This window comes from Pleurodeles waltl, chromosome 1_2 (assembly GCF_031143425.1).
Source record: "Pleurodeles waltl isolate 20211129_DDA chromosome 1_2, aPleWal1.hap1.20221129, whole genome shotgun sequence".
NCBI lineage: Eukaryota > Metazoa > Chordata > Amphibia > Caudata > Salamandridae > Pleurodeles > Pleurodeles waltl.
In genome coordinates, this window is record NC_090437.1 from 1296404622 (window position 1) to 1296418301 (window position 13680).

General features: G+C 44.0%; 1 protein-coding gene across 1 annotated transcript in view; it reads right to left on the bottom strand.

The window, feature by feature from the left end:
• Nucleotides 1-13680, bottom strand: part of ANKRD53 (ankyrin repeat domain 53) — an 83186-nt gene that overhangs the window by 30394 nt on the left and 39112 nt on the right. The window contains exons 3-5 of the mRNA XM_069235160.1: nt 9124-9323; nt 5873-6037; nt 4-121 (exon numbers count right to left, since the gene is read on the bottom strand). Of these exons, the coding sequence (XP_069091261.1) occupies nt 4-121; nt 5873-6037; nt 9124-9323 (483 nt within the window). The remainder of the gene's footprint in view (nt 1-3; nt 122-5872; nt 6038-9123; nt 9324-13680) is intronic.

Here is a 13680-nt window from a genome sequence, read left to right on the forward strand (position 1 = left end):
TACCTTGTATTTTTTATCCACAAACTTGTCATTTCCCAGGTTAATTTTCATTTGTTCCATTTTGTGCATTTCTTCGGCTAACTCTTCCTTATCCCTCATCCACATCATGTGACGGAGATATCTGAAGACAGCGCGGAGAAGGAAGGCGTCAGCAAGGGTGTAAACGGTTTACCTCATATTGTAATCATCAATACTTGTTGCAAAGCTGAATATGTTAGTCCCATTCAAACGTCAACTTGGAATTCAACAGCACAATAAAAATATAAATCAATTTACACCTGGAGTAAAACCATGAGAAATGAATAAGTCAAGGCAAGGGAGAAGAAATTAGTCTTGCATTGGGCATAAAAGTGTGTTCTTGTGCTGTTTATGATTGATATGCATGTATATACGGGTATATATGGGTTCAAACATAGATCCAGATTTTAAAGATAACCTCTAACAATGCAAATATTTCCCATTTAGCTTTACTGTGTATTAATATGTCTTCTCTGGTTCTAATACTAGATGGTCCCTCCTGCACTTTTGCTGGACACCCAGCCACCGCCACCTGGAGTACCACCACCTTTACGCTGCCTTGTGTCGGTGATGGTATTGCAGGCACATGACAATATGAGGTGTGGGATGCAATTGAGAATGTCTCTTCTGGTGATGTATATAGGATTGTGAATGCAAGAACTCCGCGTGGCCAGTGGAGGCAGAAGAGAGCTATAAAATCTCTTTAGGAAAGTTGGAAAGTTCTTCAAAGGACAGGAGCCTGGGTAAGGAGATGTGTGAAGGGGTTTCTGCTTAGGGCCACCATCACCAGCATAAACTACTCATGGGATGCACAGGGTGGGTGCACGCTAAGGCAGCTACGAAGAGTGATTGCAAACCACAAGCAGCCTTTCGGAGCAGTGCAGCCGGTGCAGCAGCCTGGAGACCGAAGCCTGAAATGACTCTTAAGGTCCAGAACAGCCACTTCTGGATGCCGGCATGATTACTGACAGGGAAAGTGCTCTTCTCGCCTGCCAGAGATACACAATGCTCAGGGAAGTGCAACCAGAGCCACAAAGTTTAAGGAGAGTGGGCATTTGTGGTGGCACCCAGGTACTTGAGCTTCTGTGGTGGCAAACAAGGAGGCAGATCTTTTTTTAGCATAAGCTTTAAACAATGCGCCTACTCCCTACAGCTCCCACCATTGCTGTTCCAGGATTACACCAGATCAAGCATTGAAACTGCGTGCAGCCCATGTTTAGCGCCTGTGATTGAAGCTGCCTACCCGGGGTAGCAGCATACACCAATGCATGCAGGCCTCTTGGGCTTTCATATCAGATGGAGCATTCAAGTAAGCAGCATGCAAAGGATCAGATGAGAAGGCGCCCTCCCGCCAAGGTCCACATATGCCCTTATCTCCTGTATGAAAACCACCTTTTCTATTGCCAGCTGAATGTGGGGTACCTAGGGACAGGTTGAGGGGTTCCTTGCCCTACCAATGTGAGTAGGCAAGCAGGTGGCTCCTGGATCCCTTTTATGAAGGCTTGAATGGGGCTCCTCACTCAAAATCAATAAGGGGAGGCAATATTCTATTCAGCAAAATGAAAGGAAGTGAAAAGACGAGATCTGAAGGGTGATGGCTCAGGGGTGCTGCTTGGCATTCGCAGCATAACCCCTCTCTTCTAAACCATGTCCCTCTGGTGTAAAGGGAATTAGATGTCCTGCTCCAGGCAGAAGTGCCAGGAAGAGGGTGTCCTTTGTTCTATGGGCTGTATTTTGGTAAGTTACCTAGGGCCACATGTACTTATATTTGGAATTGTGATTCGCTAATTGCGATTCCATGCGAATCGCAATTAGGGAATCACAATGCCAATGTACGAAAGAAACTCCATTGAGTTTCTTTTGCGATTCCCTGTGGGTCGCAAATAGACCTGCTTCATTAATATTAATGAGGTAGGTCGCAATTTGCGACCCACCGGGAATCGCAAAAATCACAGGGATGGTGGCCTGCTGGGCTCAGCAGACCACCATGTCTGTGATTGCATTTAAATAAAGCAATCTTTTTTTTTTAAACGCAGCCCGTTTTCCTTAAAGGAAAACAGGCTGCGTTTAAAAAGAAAGAAAATGAAACGTTTCAGTTTCATTTTTGAAGAGCAGGCAGTGGTCCATAGGACCACTGCCTGCTCTTAAAAAACATTTTTGCATGCATTCACCAAGGGGAAGGGCTCCCTTGGGGACCCCTTCCCCTTTGCGAACGGGTTAGCACGAATTTGAAATTGGTGCTAACTGTGATTGTTTTGCGACCGTATTCACGGTCACAAAACAATCATACATACCATTTAGATTCGATATTAGGAAGGGACGCCCTGGACACGACCCCGTCCTAATACCGAATCACAAAACTCAAATTGCGATTCGGTAACAAGTTATGGAATCGCAGTTTTGGGCCTTGTACATCCCAAAAAGCATTTTTCTAGTCGCAAACAAATGCTTTGTACATGTGGCCCCTAGTCATTAATTTTTGCATGAGTTAACAAAACACTGAAACCAAAACAACAAAAAGCACTTCATCATGCTTTATCAACTGGGTATTTCATACAAACGTATGCTTGAAAGTCTTTTGTCCGTTTTTTGAGAATTTTTCAAACAAAGTGTGACCAGAGTCCGCCCTGTCATCTCAAAATCACCCATGCTCTCAGCCGAGATCCTAGCCTCGTTCTAAAACTTTGGTTTGCGACCACTTTCGATCCAGAAATTATTTTCTTCCACTTGGAGACATGCCGGAGGGTGGTTCCTGAGCCCTGGTGTTTCGACAGATAAGACCCTCTTCGTTGATACCAGGCTATATTTAGGGGAGCTTATAGTGGGCGAGGAGTCTGAACCTGATGTGTGCATGTACGTATGGGCACGCATGGAGGGGGAACCTAAGGCAAGATAGCAACGGAGGACTCAACATGGGAGGGAGTCCTCTGGTTTGATTCAGGATTGTTAACAGGGTGGTAGATATACTGCTATCGCAGGGTCTTAGCCATCTTATCTACTTCACTATGCTAGGATCCTAGGATTCCACTAGTAGTTTCCGCGGTAACAGAAAGAGTATCACACGTATTATGATTGAGTCTTGGGAAAACTCAGGGCTCTAATGCGTTGGGGAATTGCTCCATGATGGCGCGTTAATTCCATTTGATTCTTTGGTTGATCAGTTCTGCCTCCCGGCAGGCCAGATTCTGGCTCACGGACCACTTATTAGAATCCTTAACAAACTCTGGGGTATAAAGCAGTCGGTACCTCGCCCATCCACCCCTTCATGCACACACTCTACACAATAGGAACTGGTAGACATTTGGGGCAATATCTATGGCCTGGATTGCGTCGCTCTTGCACCACAGAATGTGGTGCAAAAGCAGCACAAACCTTAAGTGAGATTTATGAAACCACGCACGGCCACCTTGCGTGGCACTGCGTGGCTTCATAAATCTTGCGTATGGTAACATAGTGCAAATCACTGCGTTGGATTACTCTGAGCCAGGGAGGAGTTTCCATGAGTGTTGCGTGGGTTTTCCCATGCAACATCCGTGGATTTTGAGGCATTCCCAGATTTACAAGATCTTGTAAACGTGGGAATGCGCCAAAAAGATACGCCTCCCCAGTAGAGGCGTAACAAGGAGAAATATGTTTATTTCTCCATGTTTTTTACTCTTTCTTGTGTGCTGCACACATAGAAAGAGGAAAAAGCCTCGTAACATGTTTTTTTGTGCAGGAAGGTGTCCCCCTGGTGCAAGGGTGCCTGCATTGGCGCTAGGCTGCATAAAGGGTGCCAGCACAGAGGAAAGGACAGGAATATGTGGCATTCTTTTAACTACTGCACATTACTGCCCTTTTCTGTGACACAGGGCTGCACAGCAAGGTGACTTGCTGCGCTGGCCTGTGCCAGAAAGCCCTTAAATATGGGCCCTGATTCCCTGGCTTGCCAAAACTATTCCTGATCGTCCCGTTCATTGGGCGAATTGTGAGCGAAGTGGGAGGCGGATGAAGAACATACATTTACGCAAAAGGAATGGGATAAGCTACTGTCCCGCCCACACAAAACTTCACGTAACACCACGTTCCAGTATATACAATTCAACATTCTTCATCATGCCTATTAGACCTCTGTGAGCCTGAGCAGGATATATCCCATTTGCGTATTCCAGCTGCCCCCGCTGCCATGCCCCCGAAGCAGATATGAAGCACATGTTTTAGGGCTGCCCCATAAATGCCACTTCTTGGACTGCAACCACCCCGGTCAGCCCCACGTCAGCTCCACTCTTTCCAACATATACATGGCACAGCTCACCAACATAATCCGATCACAAGACATCACCATCAACTCCTAAGCCAATGACACCCAACTCATCCTGTCACTGACAGACAAGACAAGCACCACCACAGCTAACTTTACCATCTGTATGATAATGGTAGCAGACTGGATGCAAACCAACTGTCTGAAGTTTAACTCCGACAAGACGGAAGTACTAGTCTTGGGCTACAAGACCTTCCCATGGGATTCCACCTGTTGTCTGTCGGAACTAGGACCAACACCCACAAACACAGACCACACAAAAAATCTTAGATGACAAGCTCAACATGACGGCTCAAGTCAACGCAGTGTGCACCTCCTGCTTCCATATCCTACGGATGCTGTGAAAGATCTTCAGATGGTTGCCTCCGAACACCAGATGGACCATCATGCCAGCACTGATCACCAGCAGGCTGGACTGCAGCAACACTCTACATCGGAAACTCCAAACAACTTCTACACAGACTGCTGACCATCTAGAATGCAGCCACAAGAATCATACTTGACTTCCCACACCACACTCACCTCACACCGCACCTCAGAAAGCTTCACTGGCTCTCCGTTCACAAGCACAGCCAATTCAAACTTCTCAAGCACATATACAAAGCCCTACACAACACAGGAACAGAAAGTAAGAACAGCAGCATACACGTTCGCCAACCCACCAGACACCTACGCTCTGCCTCACTCTCACTTGCACACACTCCCCACAACTGCAAAAGCAAAACTGGAGGTCACTCATTCTTCTACATCACACCCAATGTACGGAAGAACCTTCCTCAACACATCAGAAGCAGAAGACTTGGCTCTTCTTACAAGCACCTTGGGACTGCACCCTTACACACCTTGCCCATGCGGCTGAGCACCCTCTCAGGTGTTCAGTCTGCTGTACAAATCAACATAACATAACATAATAAGTGGCACTTTACTCATGAACAATGACTGATACAGTACTAACAACAGCAGCTCTTTAGTAGGGATTTCCTGACCATCACCACACTTCTGTAGTTTTTTTCTACATATGTGGGAAGAAGGCATGACATTAACCTTAATGCTGATTGGAACGTAGCCTGCAAAGACCACACCCTCTCTCAACCTTTTTTAATGTCATTAGTAGGTCTGACCCTCTCTAGCCTATAAAAACGGAGTGAGCGGCAAGGGTTAAAAAGCAATAAGATTGTTTTTACAACTTTATGTATTTTTTCAAAACACAGTTTGAAACCTTTGCTAACTTGGTTTTTCTTGTCAAAAGGTTGCAGGCTTACCTCTCTACTGCCTTGACCAAAAATCTAGGTGCATAAATAGGTATGCACCCCAGTGTTGCCCTGTCACGAAACTTTGTTGCTCTGTTTGGAAACTTTATATCACTAGAGAACATAACCCTAAGATCTTTCCCATTTGATGACATTTGCAGTAATATTCCAATATTTGTGTAAGTTTATGTGCCTCAAAAGAATGACTTTGCAGTTCACCCCACTGAAACTTAGCCACCTCCTCGCTAACCGATGTAAGTGTATATGAATAGTTGGACTCCATATTTGTTAGCGCCGGTTTTACCTGACGCAGGGTCTGTGGTTCCACATTTTGCTCAGATCAATAGGTCTTCGCCCGTAAGCATCCACGGCGTGAGTATCGGCTCCGGCTTCAGCGAGTACAACAATACAGTCCAGCAGGCCCTCATTGGCCGCCTGGTGCAGAGGAGTCACTTTGCTGTCTGTCTTTCTAAACAAAAACAAGGATTTCAACACGCAGCCTTCAGTCAGTTGTTTTATTTTGCTCATGTGCATTCTATGGCCATACAAACCAATGGATTGTGCAATGTATAGGGTCTTGCATTACAGGATTTCAATGTCTCTTTACTAAGCTTTGCCCAAACCCAAAGTCTTGCATACCTTATCTTCTCCGTTGTCACCCACCTCCAGTCTCCTTTCCTAAGGTGCTTACCGTTTGTAATGGACTTGATTCACATGGTCAAGTCGACACACCAACGCGGTTGGAGAAAAGTTTTCAATATTCATCAAAAGTGCAGTGGACCACAAGATGAGATTGCCCATCACCCAATCTACCAATGAAAATGAAAGTACCATGGAAACCAGTGGCCCTTGACACAGGCCGTCCAATGTATCATCGAACAACTTTGTTACTGCTGGTCTAAGTGCATCGATTACTTGCACACCCGCCCCATAGAATTGGTGGGTTGGATGTGAATGGTGCAATGGACAGTAAGGACCTCAGTTGGGTTAAAAATTGTTATAAAAGTGCAATAGGCAGATTTCAGTCCATTTTGCATTTTTTTAATCTTTATTGCAAAGTGGTGTTAACACGTCATAGATGCAGTAATGCGACTTCATGGCATGAGAAATCCATGCTCTCTTAGCACCAACAAAGATGTGGTGAAAATGTGTACCTTTAAATGCGGACGTTACTCTTTTGTGTGTTATTTCCCATTTAGTGATACATTTCCAGTAATATAGGGATTATAAATTGCAGTAATGCAATTACTAAATCGTGGCATCCCAGCATACTCGAAAAGAGCGCTTCTCAACCTGTGCTCCAGGGACCGCTGGGGGTCCGCGATGCCTACTCAGGGGGTCTACGATTGTTTAGAAAATTAAATATTATTAGTATATTCATGAAGTATATAAAGAGCAAAATGTAAAATTCAAAACTTTTAAAACGTTCCATAATTGTGAAGGAGTTTGAAATTGGAACCCAACAATGAAGCTGGTTTCCTTAGCTTAAGCTGTTGGAGCAGCACAAACACAGCGGACAGTTGTTGGTGGCCCCACTTGTTGCACTAGTACCTACAGTCAGAACCAGAGGATGCATTTGAAGCAAAAAAAAATAAGTGAAATGCTGGAGTCTAGTATATTGCTTTGTCTTTTTGCAATAAAACCACATTCAGGAAAGTCCCAACCTTCCCATTAAAATTAAATTTGTTCTATTATATTTTTCTTTGTGAATTAAAAGGTTCATAATTTGTGTATTTGTTTGATGTATACTTCTTTCTGAATTTATGTGCGTTTGTTTAAGGGTCAAGGCTTTCAACAACAGGGTATCCAAAAAAAGGAACAGGTTTAGAATCGCTGTTCTAAACAACAGCTGAATATCGAATATGTGGAGGTCTATACTGTTGTGTATCTTAAAGGGGCCATCCACAATGGCGTAACAAAGGCCCCCGCAGTCCCCCGACCTCCAGAGCGCCCCCATAACACAGTACCCAGGCCTAAGAGCTCCTGATTAAGTCCAGAGGGGGGCCCCTCCATGTACTTTGCAGGGGGGCCCTCTCAACTTTTGTTACGCCTCTGGCCATCCAGTATAGTTCTCTTCACCAGTCCCCAGTCTCTATCAATAATCCACAGAAAGCATTCTAGAATGTTTCATTGTTTGATGACGTCACCGTGGTTTTGAGATGTATTATGACATCATTCACTGGATGGCTCCTTTAATGTATTTGTGAACGTCACCTTCTTCAGCCAGATTTGCATAATGGGTTTACATCTTTGGTCCTTGTCTCCCAGTAACAGTACCAACTAGAACACGATTCAGAATCAGAATATCTCTACGTCAGCCTTAAATTCAAGACTGCAGCATCATTTACTGCTCTCACACATACGTCATGTTTTGCCTTCTCATCAAAATTACACTCGGCATCCAGGTGTGGTTGGGATTGTTTGTGTGCACCGAATTGCAAAGGCACTCCAGCCGTAGAATTCTTGATATTTATTCTAAAGTTTCTTGATGTTCAAAGATGGGTAACAGCTGTGCCCTCCAGGTGTGTGATGGGTGAAGACTTCTCTGTGTATCACACACGTAAGGGGGCTGTTTTTACACAAAGGATGACTGCTTCAATGTGGATCACTGTAGCCTCGGGCAGATCATCGATGCAATCAAACTGTCTTAAAATGAAATGTCTGTAAAGCAGAGATCATGACACTGAGGTAAGCAGAGGGCTTTGGACACCAGACATCTGGACGGTATGTTTTGGCCTCTTGAAACATTAATAACACCTGGTTTTGTGTATCACACCCTGGCACAACAATCAAATACTTGACCTGTAGACAAATAACCTGTGTTACAAATGATGAGTCCAGCTGCAGCTACAAGCATCATATTTGCGGATTAAGGGGCATATTTATACTTTTTGGTGCAAAACTGCACTAACGCAGTTAGTAAGATTCAATTCATCCTTCTGGAATCAAACTTTTCACCTACAGGTAAACCTAGCCCCGCCACCCTCGGTGCTGTCTCACTAGCTAACAGATATACAGTACACGCGCCACTGCATTTAGGGGCATATTTATACTCTGTTTGCACCGAATTAGCGTCATTTTTTTACTCTAATTCGGTGCAAAACTAACTCCATATTTATACTTTGGTGCTAGACCCGTCTAGCGCCAAATTTATGGAGTTAAAGTCATTTTCTGGAAGTGGAGACCTACCTTGCCTTAATGAGATGCAAGGTAGGCGTTCCCGTGCAAAAACTGACTCTAGTGTGGTTAACAAAGGCTGTCTTTGCAGTAGGTTTCTCAAATTTAGAGCTCTCCGCTGTCAAAGTTCAGAAACAAGTATAGCGTAGAAAAGTTTCATGATAGCTTCATAAAGACATTCCCACACTGCACTTTCCATTCCTCCATTTCATATACCCCTTTTATTGATTTCCCATTTTTGCATTGATATTTTGATGCCTACTTAAGTAGGATGACATTTTACAATACAAATGACAAACACAATCATGGTGAGACACATGCAATGTGTGACCCTACTATGTAGCATATGTCCTCTACTGTTGTGCAGCCTCTACTCACACATTGACATCGGCACCTTGTTCGATTAGGTACTTCACACATTCCAGAGCCCGCGGTCCACCCTTTTTGCTTAGCGCTAGATGGATGGGTCGCCATCCCGCCACGCTCCTTTGGTTCACGTCAGCCTTGTAGTCACGAACTAAGAGTTGTAAACTCTGGAGCCTTCCATGAAGAGCGGCCAGATGAACCGCTGTGAATCCCTTTTTGGAGTAAGGAAAAAGAAAACTGGAATTACCAGTTGGTTATCATTCATGATTCTTCATTTACTTACCTTTCAGCAGGAAGTGCCAGAAGAAAATAACTAAACTGTAATGTCATCAGCTCACCACGGTGTGGCACTAGACTAAAACTGCTTCATACAAGTGACAGTACTGTTCACCATTAAACTTGCTCCATTGTTTTATGCCAAGTATGTTTGTTTTTCTCTTAAAGCTCTTTTACTGAGATGATTTTTTAAAGTATCCTCTCAGGCCTCTTTTACTGTGATGATTTTTACAGTATCCGTGACATGGGCATGTCTATAGTGGCAATATATCATACATATGCTGTCTTATCAAATTTTGATTGTTACACGAATTTTCCTTCACTTATTTCTAATTCTTGAAATTCAACATGGTCTCTGCCTCTTGCTGTCATCTGGTGTTGCAAACCCCATTATCACAACCTTACTAGTGAGGCCATAAGGTCATATAAGGCAATTTTATGGTGTCAACAGGGACCCATAGATCTTTGGTGTGTACATTTCACTTTGCAGGCCACCGTGCATCCCCTGGCATCACTGAGAACATGTCACATGTCAGCCTAGGCAGTCATACGAGCCTCTGTTTGAATGCGAGTAGGTCAAACATCCTTCCTTCATTTAACATTATCTGTTAGAATCTTCTCTCTGAGGGCCAGATGTATTCAACATTTTTGCGATCGCAAAAATGCGTTTTAGTATGTAACAAGTCTAATTTGCGATTCGGTAACTTGTTACCGAATCGCAAATTGGATTTGCGACCACATACCGATTCGGTATTAGGAAGGGGCGTGTCAAGGGCGTCCTTTCCTAAACCAAATCGCAGAGGTATGTATGATTGTTTTGTGACCGTGAATGCGGTAGCAAAACAATTGCAGTTACCACCTACTTTATGTAGGTGGTAACCCATTCGCAAAGGGGAAGGGAAATTGCGACCTACCTCATGAATATTGATGACGTAGGTCCATTTGCGAGCTATTGGGAATCGCTAAATGAAACTCCTGGAGTTTCATACATTCCAATAGCGATTACTTAATTGTGATTCGCAAAAAATTGCAATTAGGTAATCGCTATTGGATAATAGGATCCATCTGTCCCTGAGTCTCAGGGGCGTTTTTTTGCATTCTCAGGGTGCCTGTGAATGTATTTGGTTTTACATAGCACAAACCTGGCTACAAAAGTACAGAGCGCTATAGAAAGACAAGAGTTTGGGTACAGATAAGGAACCATGCACAAGTGGTGACAGATTCTTTCAGTGAGCCTGAGTTGGAGCGTTTGATGTTGTCAAGGTAGGTATGTATGGACGATGTCATCGTATATGCATTTATAGACTGCAAACCGAGCTACAAAGCAATGGGGAGCTGTGCAAAGGTGGAGGGAGTGGTTTGTGCATGTACCTGTATCAACTGATTCTTTTTTGTGACTGAAATGCATCTTAATGTGCTGTCAGGGCATGCATGTTTGTCTGTATGAAGATGTGTGTAGCATGAACCTAGCTACAGTGAAACAGAGTACGCTACAATGGTGGGTGTGTAGACTTGTGACTGTGTGTGATGACTTTTTCTAAGTCTGACGTGCAACTTGTGATCTCAGGGTAAATCTCATAGCCTAATGTCTGACCATATTGTCTTGATGGGAGAGTATTCTGAGCATGGGCTCTGCAACCATTTGTTCAGCATCAAGCAAGAGAACCGGTGGAGAAGCCTTGTGTTGTCGGCATTAACTGGAGGGTTAGCTATTAAACTGCACGCTGTAGTGTGTGACTGATCGACATCCTATGAACGGGCTCTATTTGTTATTTGCTCATCACAGTCTTCACCATTAAAATGAGTCCCACCTCCAAGGCCAGAAACCTCAGTAGAATAGATGCTGACTTTCGAGCCCCAGCCATCTCACATGGGTGCACCAAGAAGTCAGACCCCCCTAATCCAGCTATTGTTTCCAGTCTACAATGATAGACATGAGCACTTAGTGACTGATCACCACATCCCCTTGCCAGACTGTGCAGCAAGGAAGTATCTACCCTGGTGAGTTAAAATGAACCTATCCTGATATACAGTATGTATAAATGTAGCTGGACTGAATGAGGTGCAACTTGGGCTTAAGAAGGTTTGGCACATTGTAAGGGTGATGCACTTTTCACCAGAGCTGAAGGTAGGAAGCATGGATGTGATAGTATTGTTCCTGGGACACAAGACCTGCCCTCACAACAGAATTCACTAGATGGCCAGGCTTCAAGGCATCTGGTCTTATCAGCTTGAAAGCTGAGAGGGTTGTACTGCAGCACAAGTGGCTTCCAAGACTCTGTGCAGTTGCCATGAATCAGCCTTGGAAACATAGGTCTACAGTTCAGAAATGAGGTGAAGGCATGGTTCTAGTTTCTCCTGGACAGGTTCAGGCAGAGACTGTCTTTGGCAAAGCACCATGTGTTATGAGCCACCTGTAAAGCTTCTACAGAGTTATGGGAATGGCTGAGGAAGCCCTGGACGAGAGATCACTTAAGTCTTTTTCATTTTCCCCCACCCAGACCCCCTCCTCTCTCCTTGGAGCCCCCTACCAAGAGCTTCTATAAGTCGTAAATGCACTACAATCTCACCCCCTCAAGCCCATTGGGGTTGACAGGCCTGAAATTCCTGACAATGATGTTCACTCGTCCTGTAGCTATAAACGCATCCTTGTGTCTATTAGACCTATTCATGTCAACTCAGCTAGATGCATTGGTTTTCCAAACTGATTCAATTTGCATTTGACCAATATTTCCTCTAATTTTCATATGTCTTAGTAGCTGATTCTTCCATTGTTTTCCATTTCTACAGTCAGAGGATGACAGGCTTTTACTAGACATCTCTTCTAGTCTAGCCGGACAAATCTAGATTCTTCCGACAGTCTATCACTTACTCTCGGTCATGAGGCAGGGGCTCAGAACATCATAGAGCTCTACCAGCATAGAAGTTACATCTTACTCAAGGCTGATGGTCCAGTGGTGCCTGGAATTTAGAATCACTCAACTCATTTTGGGTTGCAATCTTTGCTTCCAGGTAGAACAGGTGGAAGGGGGGATGGTCCTGCCCTGTTTCTCACACAGAAGAATTTTATGGGAACTATAGTCCCAGCATCATTTCTACTGTAATTTATTTTACTGAAAATGGAACCATCCCCAAAAAGTAAGGACTGAGACGAGAAAGAATTAGTTGTAAGAAGTATCCAGACATTACAATACACAGTCAGAATAAGTGATTTGTGATGAAAGGCGACTGAGTTTGCAAGGCTGTCTATGACACAAGAATATGGTTTGCTGGTTAAATAAACTATCACAAATGTTGTGGAACATGGTGGTAAGCAGTAAGAAAGTTTGGTCTTCTGTTAAAGACTTTTTGGTGGCAGTTTTCCCTCATTGCAGATAATGCATTTATCTTCTAGGGTAAGAAAAGTGGATGCCTCTGGAGCTGAGTACCCCCACCAATAGGCCGAGTCCCATCTCTTTTCAAATTGGCGCCCCAACCATGAGCACCAATCAGCATACCCACTAGGCATGCATGCCAACTGCATCTGACACAAGGATGACCTAAAATAAATTGACAAATCACTGTGAACTGCTTGCCCCTAACCTCGCTGCATCAATTAAAGACACACAGTTGTTCCCTCATGCTCTGTTAGAATGTGCACAATGGAGACTGGGCTGTTATCTGCAGAAGAGAGTCAACTTGTCCTTGCCTGGGTTGAAATAGTTTACTTGTGAGCACATTTTTATGGAACACTTAAAGAAAATGTTGTATGTGTATAATGTGAGCCTAGCCAAAAAGGTAGTGGAGCACTGTACAGGGTCAAAGGCAAGAATGCAGTCAACTAGTTATAGGCTGCTTTCGGATTGTTCCTGCATTGTGATGTAGTGCTCTATAAAAATGTGAGTCATCAACTATTTCCTTAACTGGAGCAAAATTGGGGCAGTCCTTATGGATAAGGGGGATGTTGTTCCAGATCTTGGGTGCATCAATGGAAATTGTTTTTATTCTTTTTTTACAAATCTAAGTCTCCATTTTAATCTTTGATGTGGGCCTGGCTGGGGCCGAGAGTCACCAGCGATGGTGAGCTTGTCCGCAAAATAAGTGGAGATGCTGATCATGATGGGTTTCTTAAATAATGCATCTGGTTTTGAAGATGCTGCAAGCCGACAAGGGGAGCCAATGGAGATCCATAAGCCCAAGATTGTTAAAGGCCCTGGACCCGAGTTATAGGCCTTAGCCGGAAACATGGCCTATAACAAGGATAAGCGCCTTTAGCAACCAGTATAACCCAAGGCAGAAGAATTATGCTCTTAT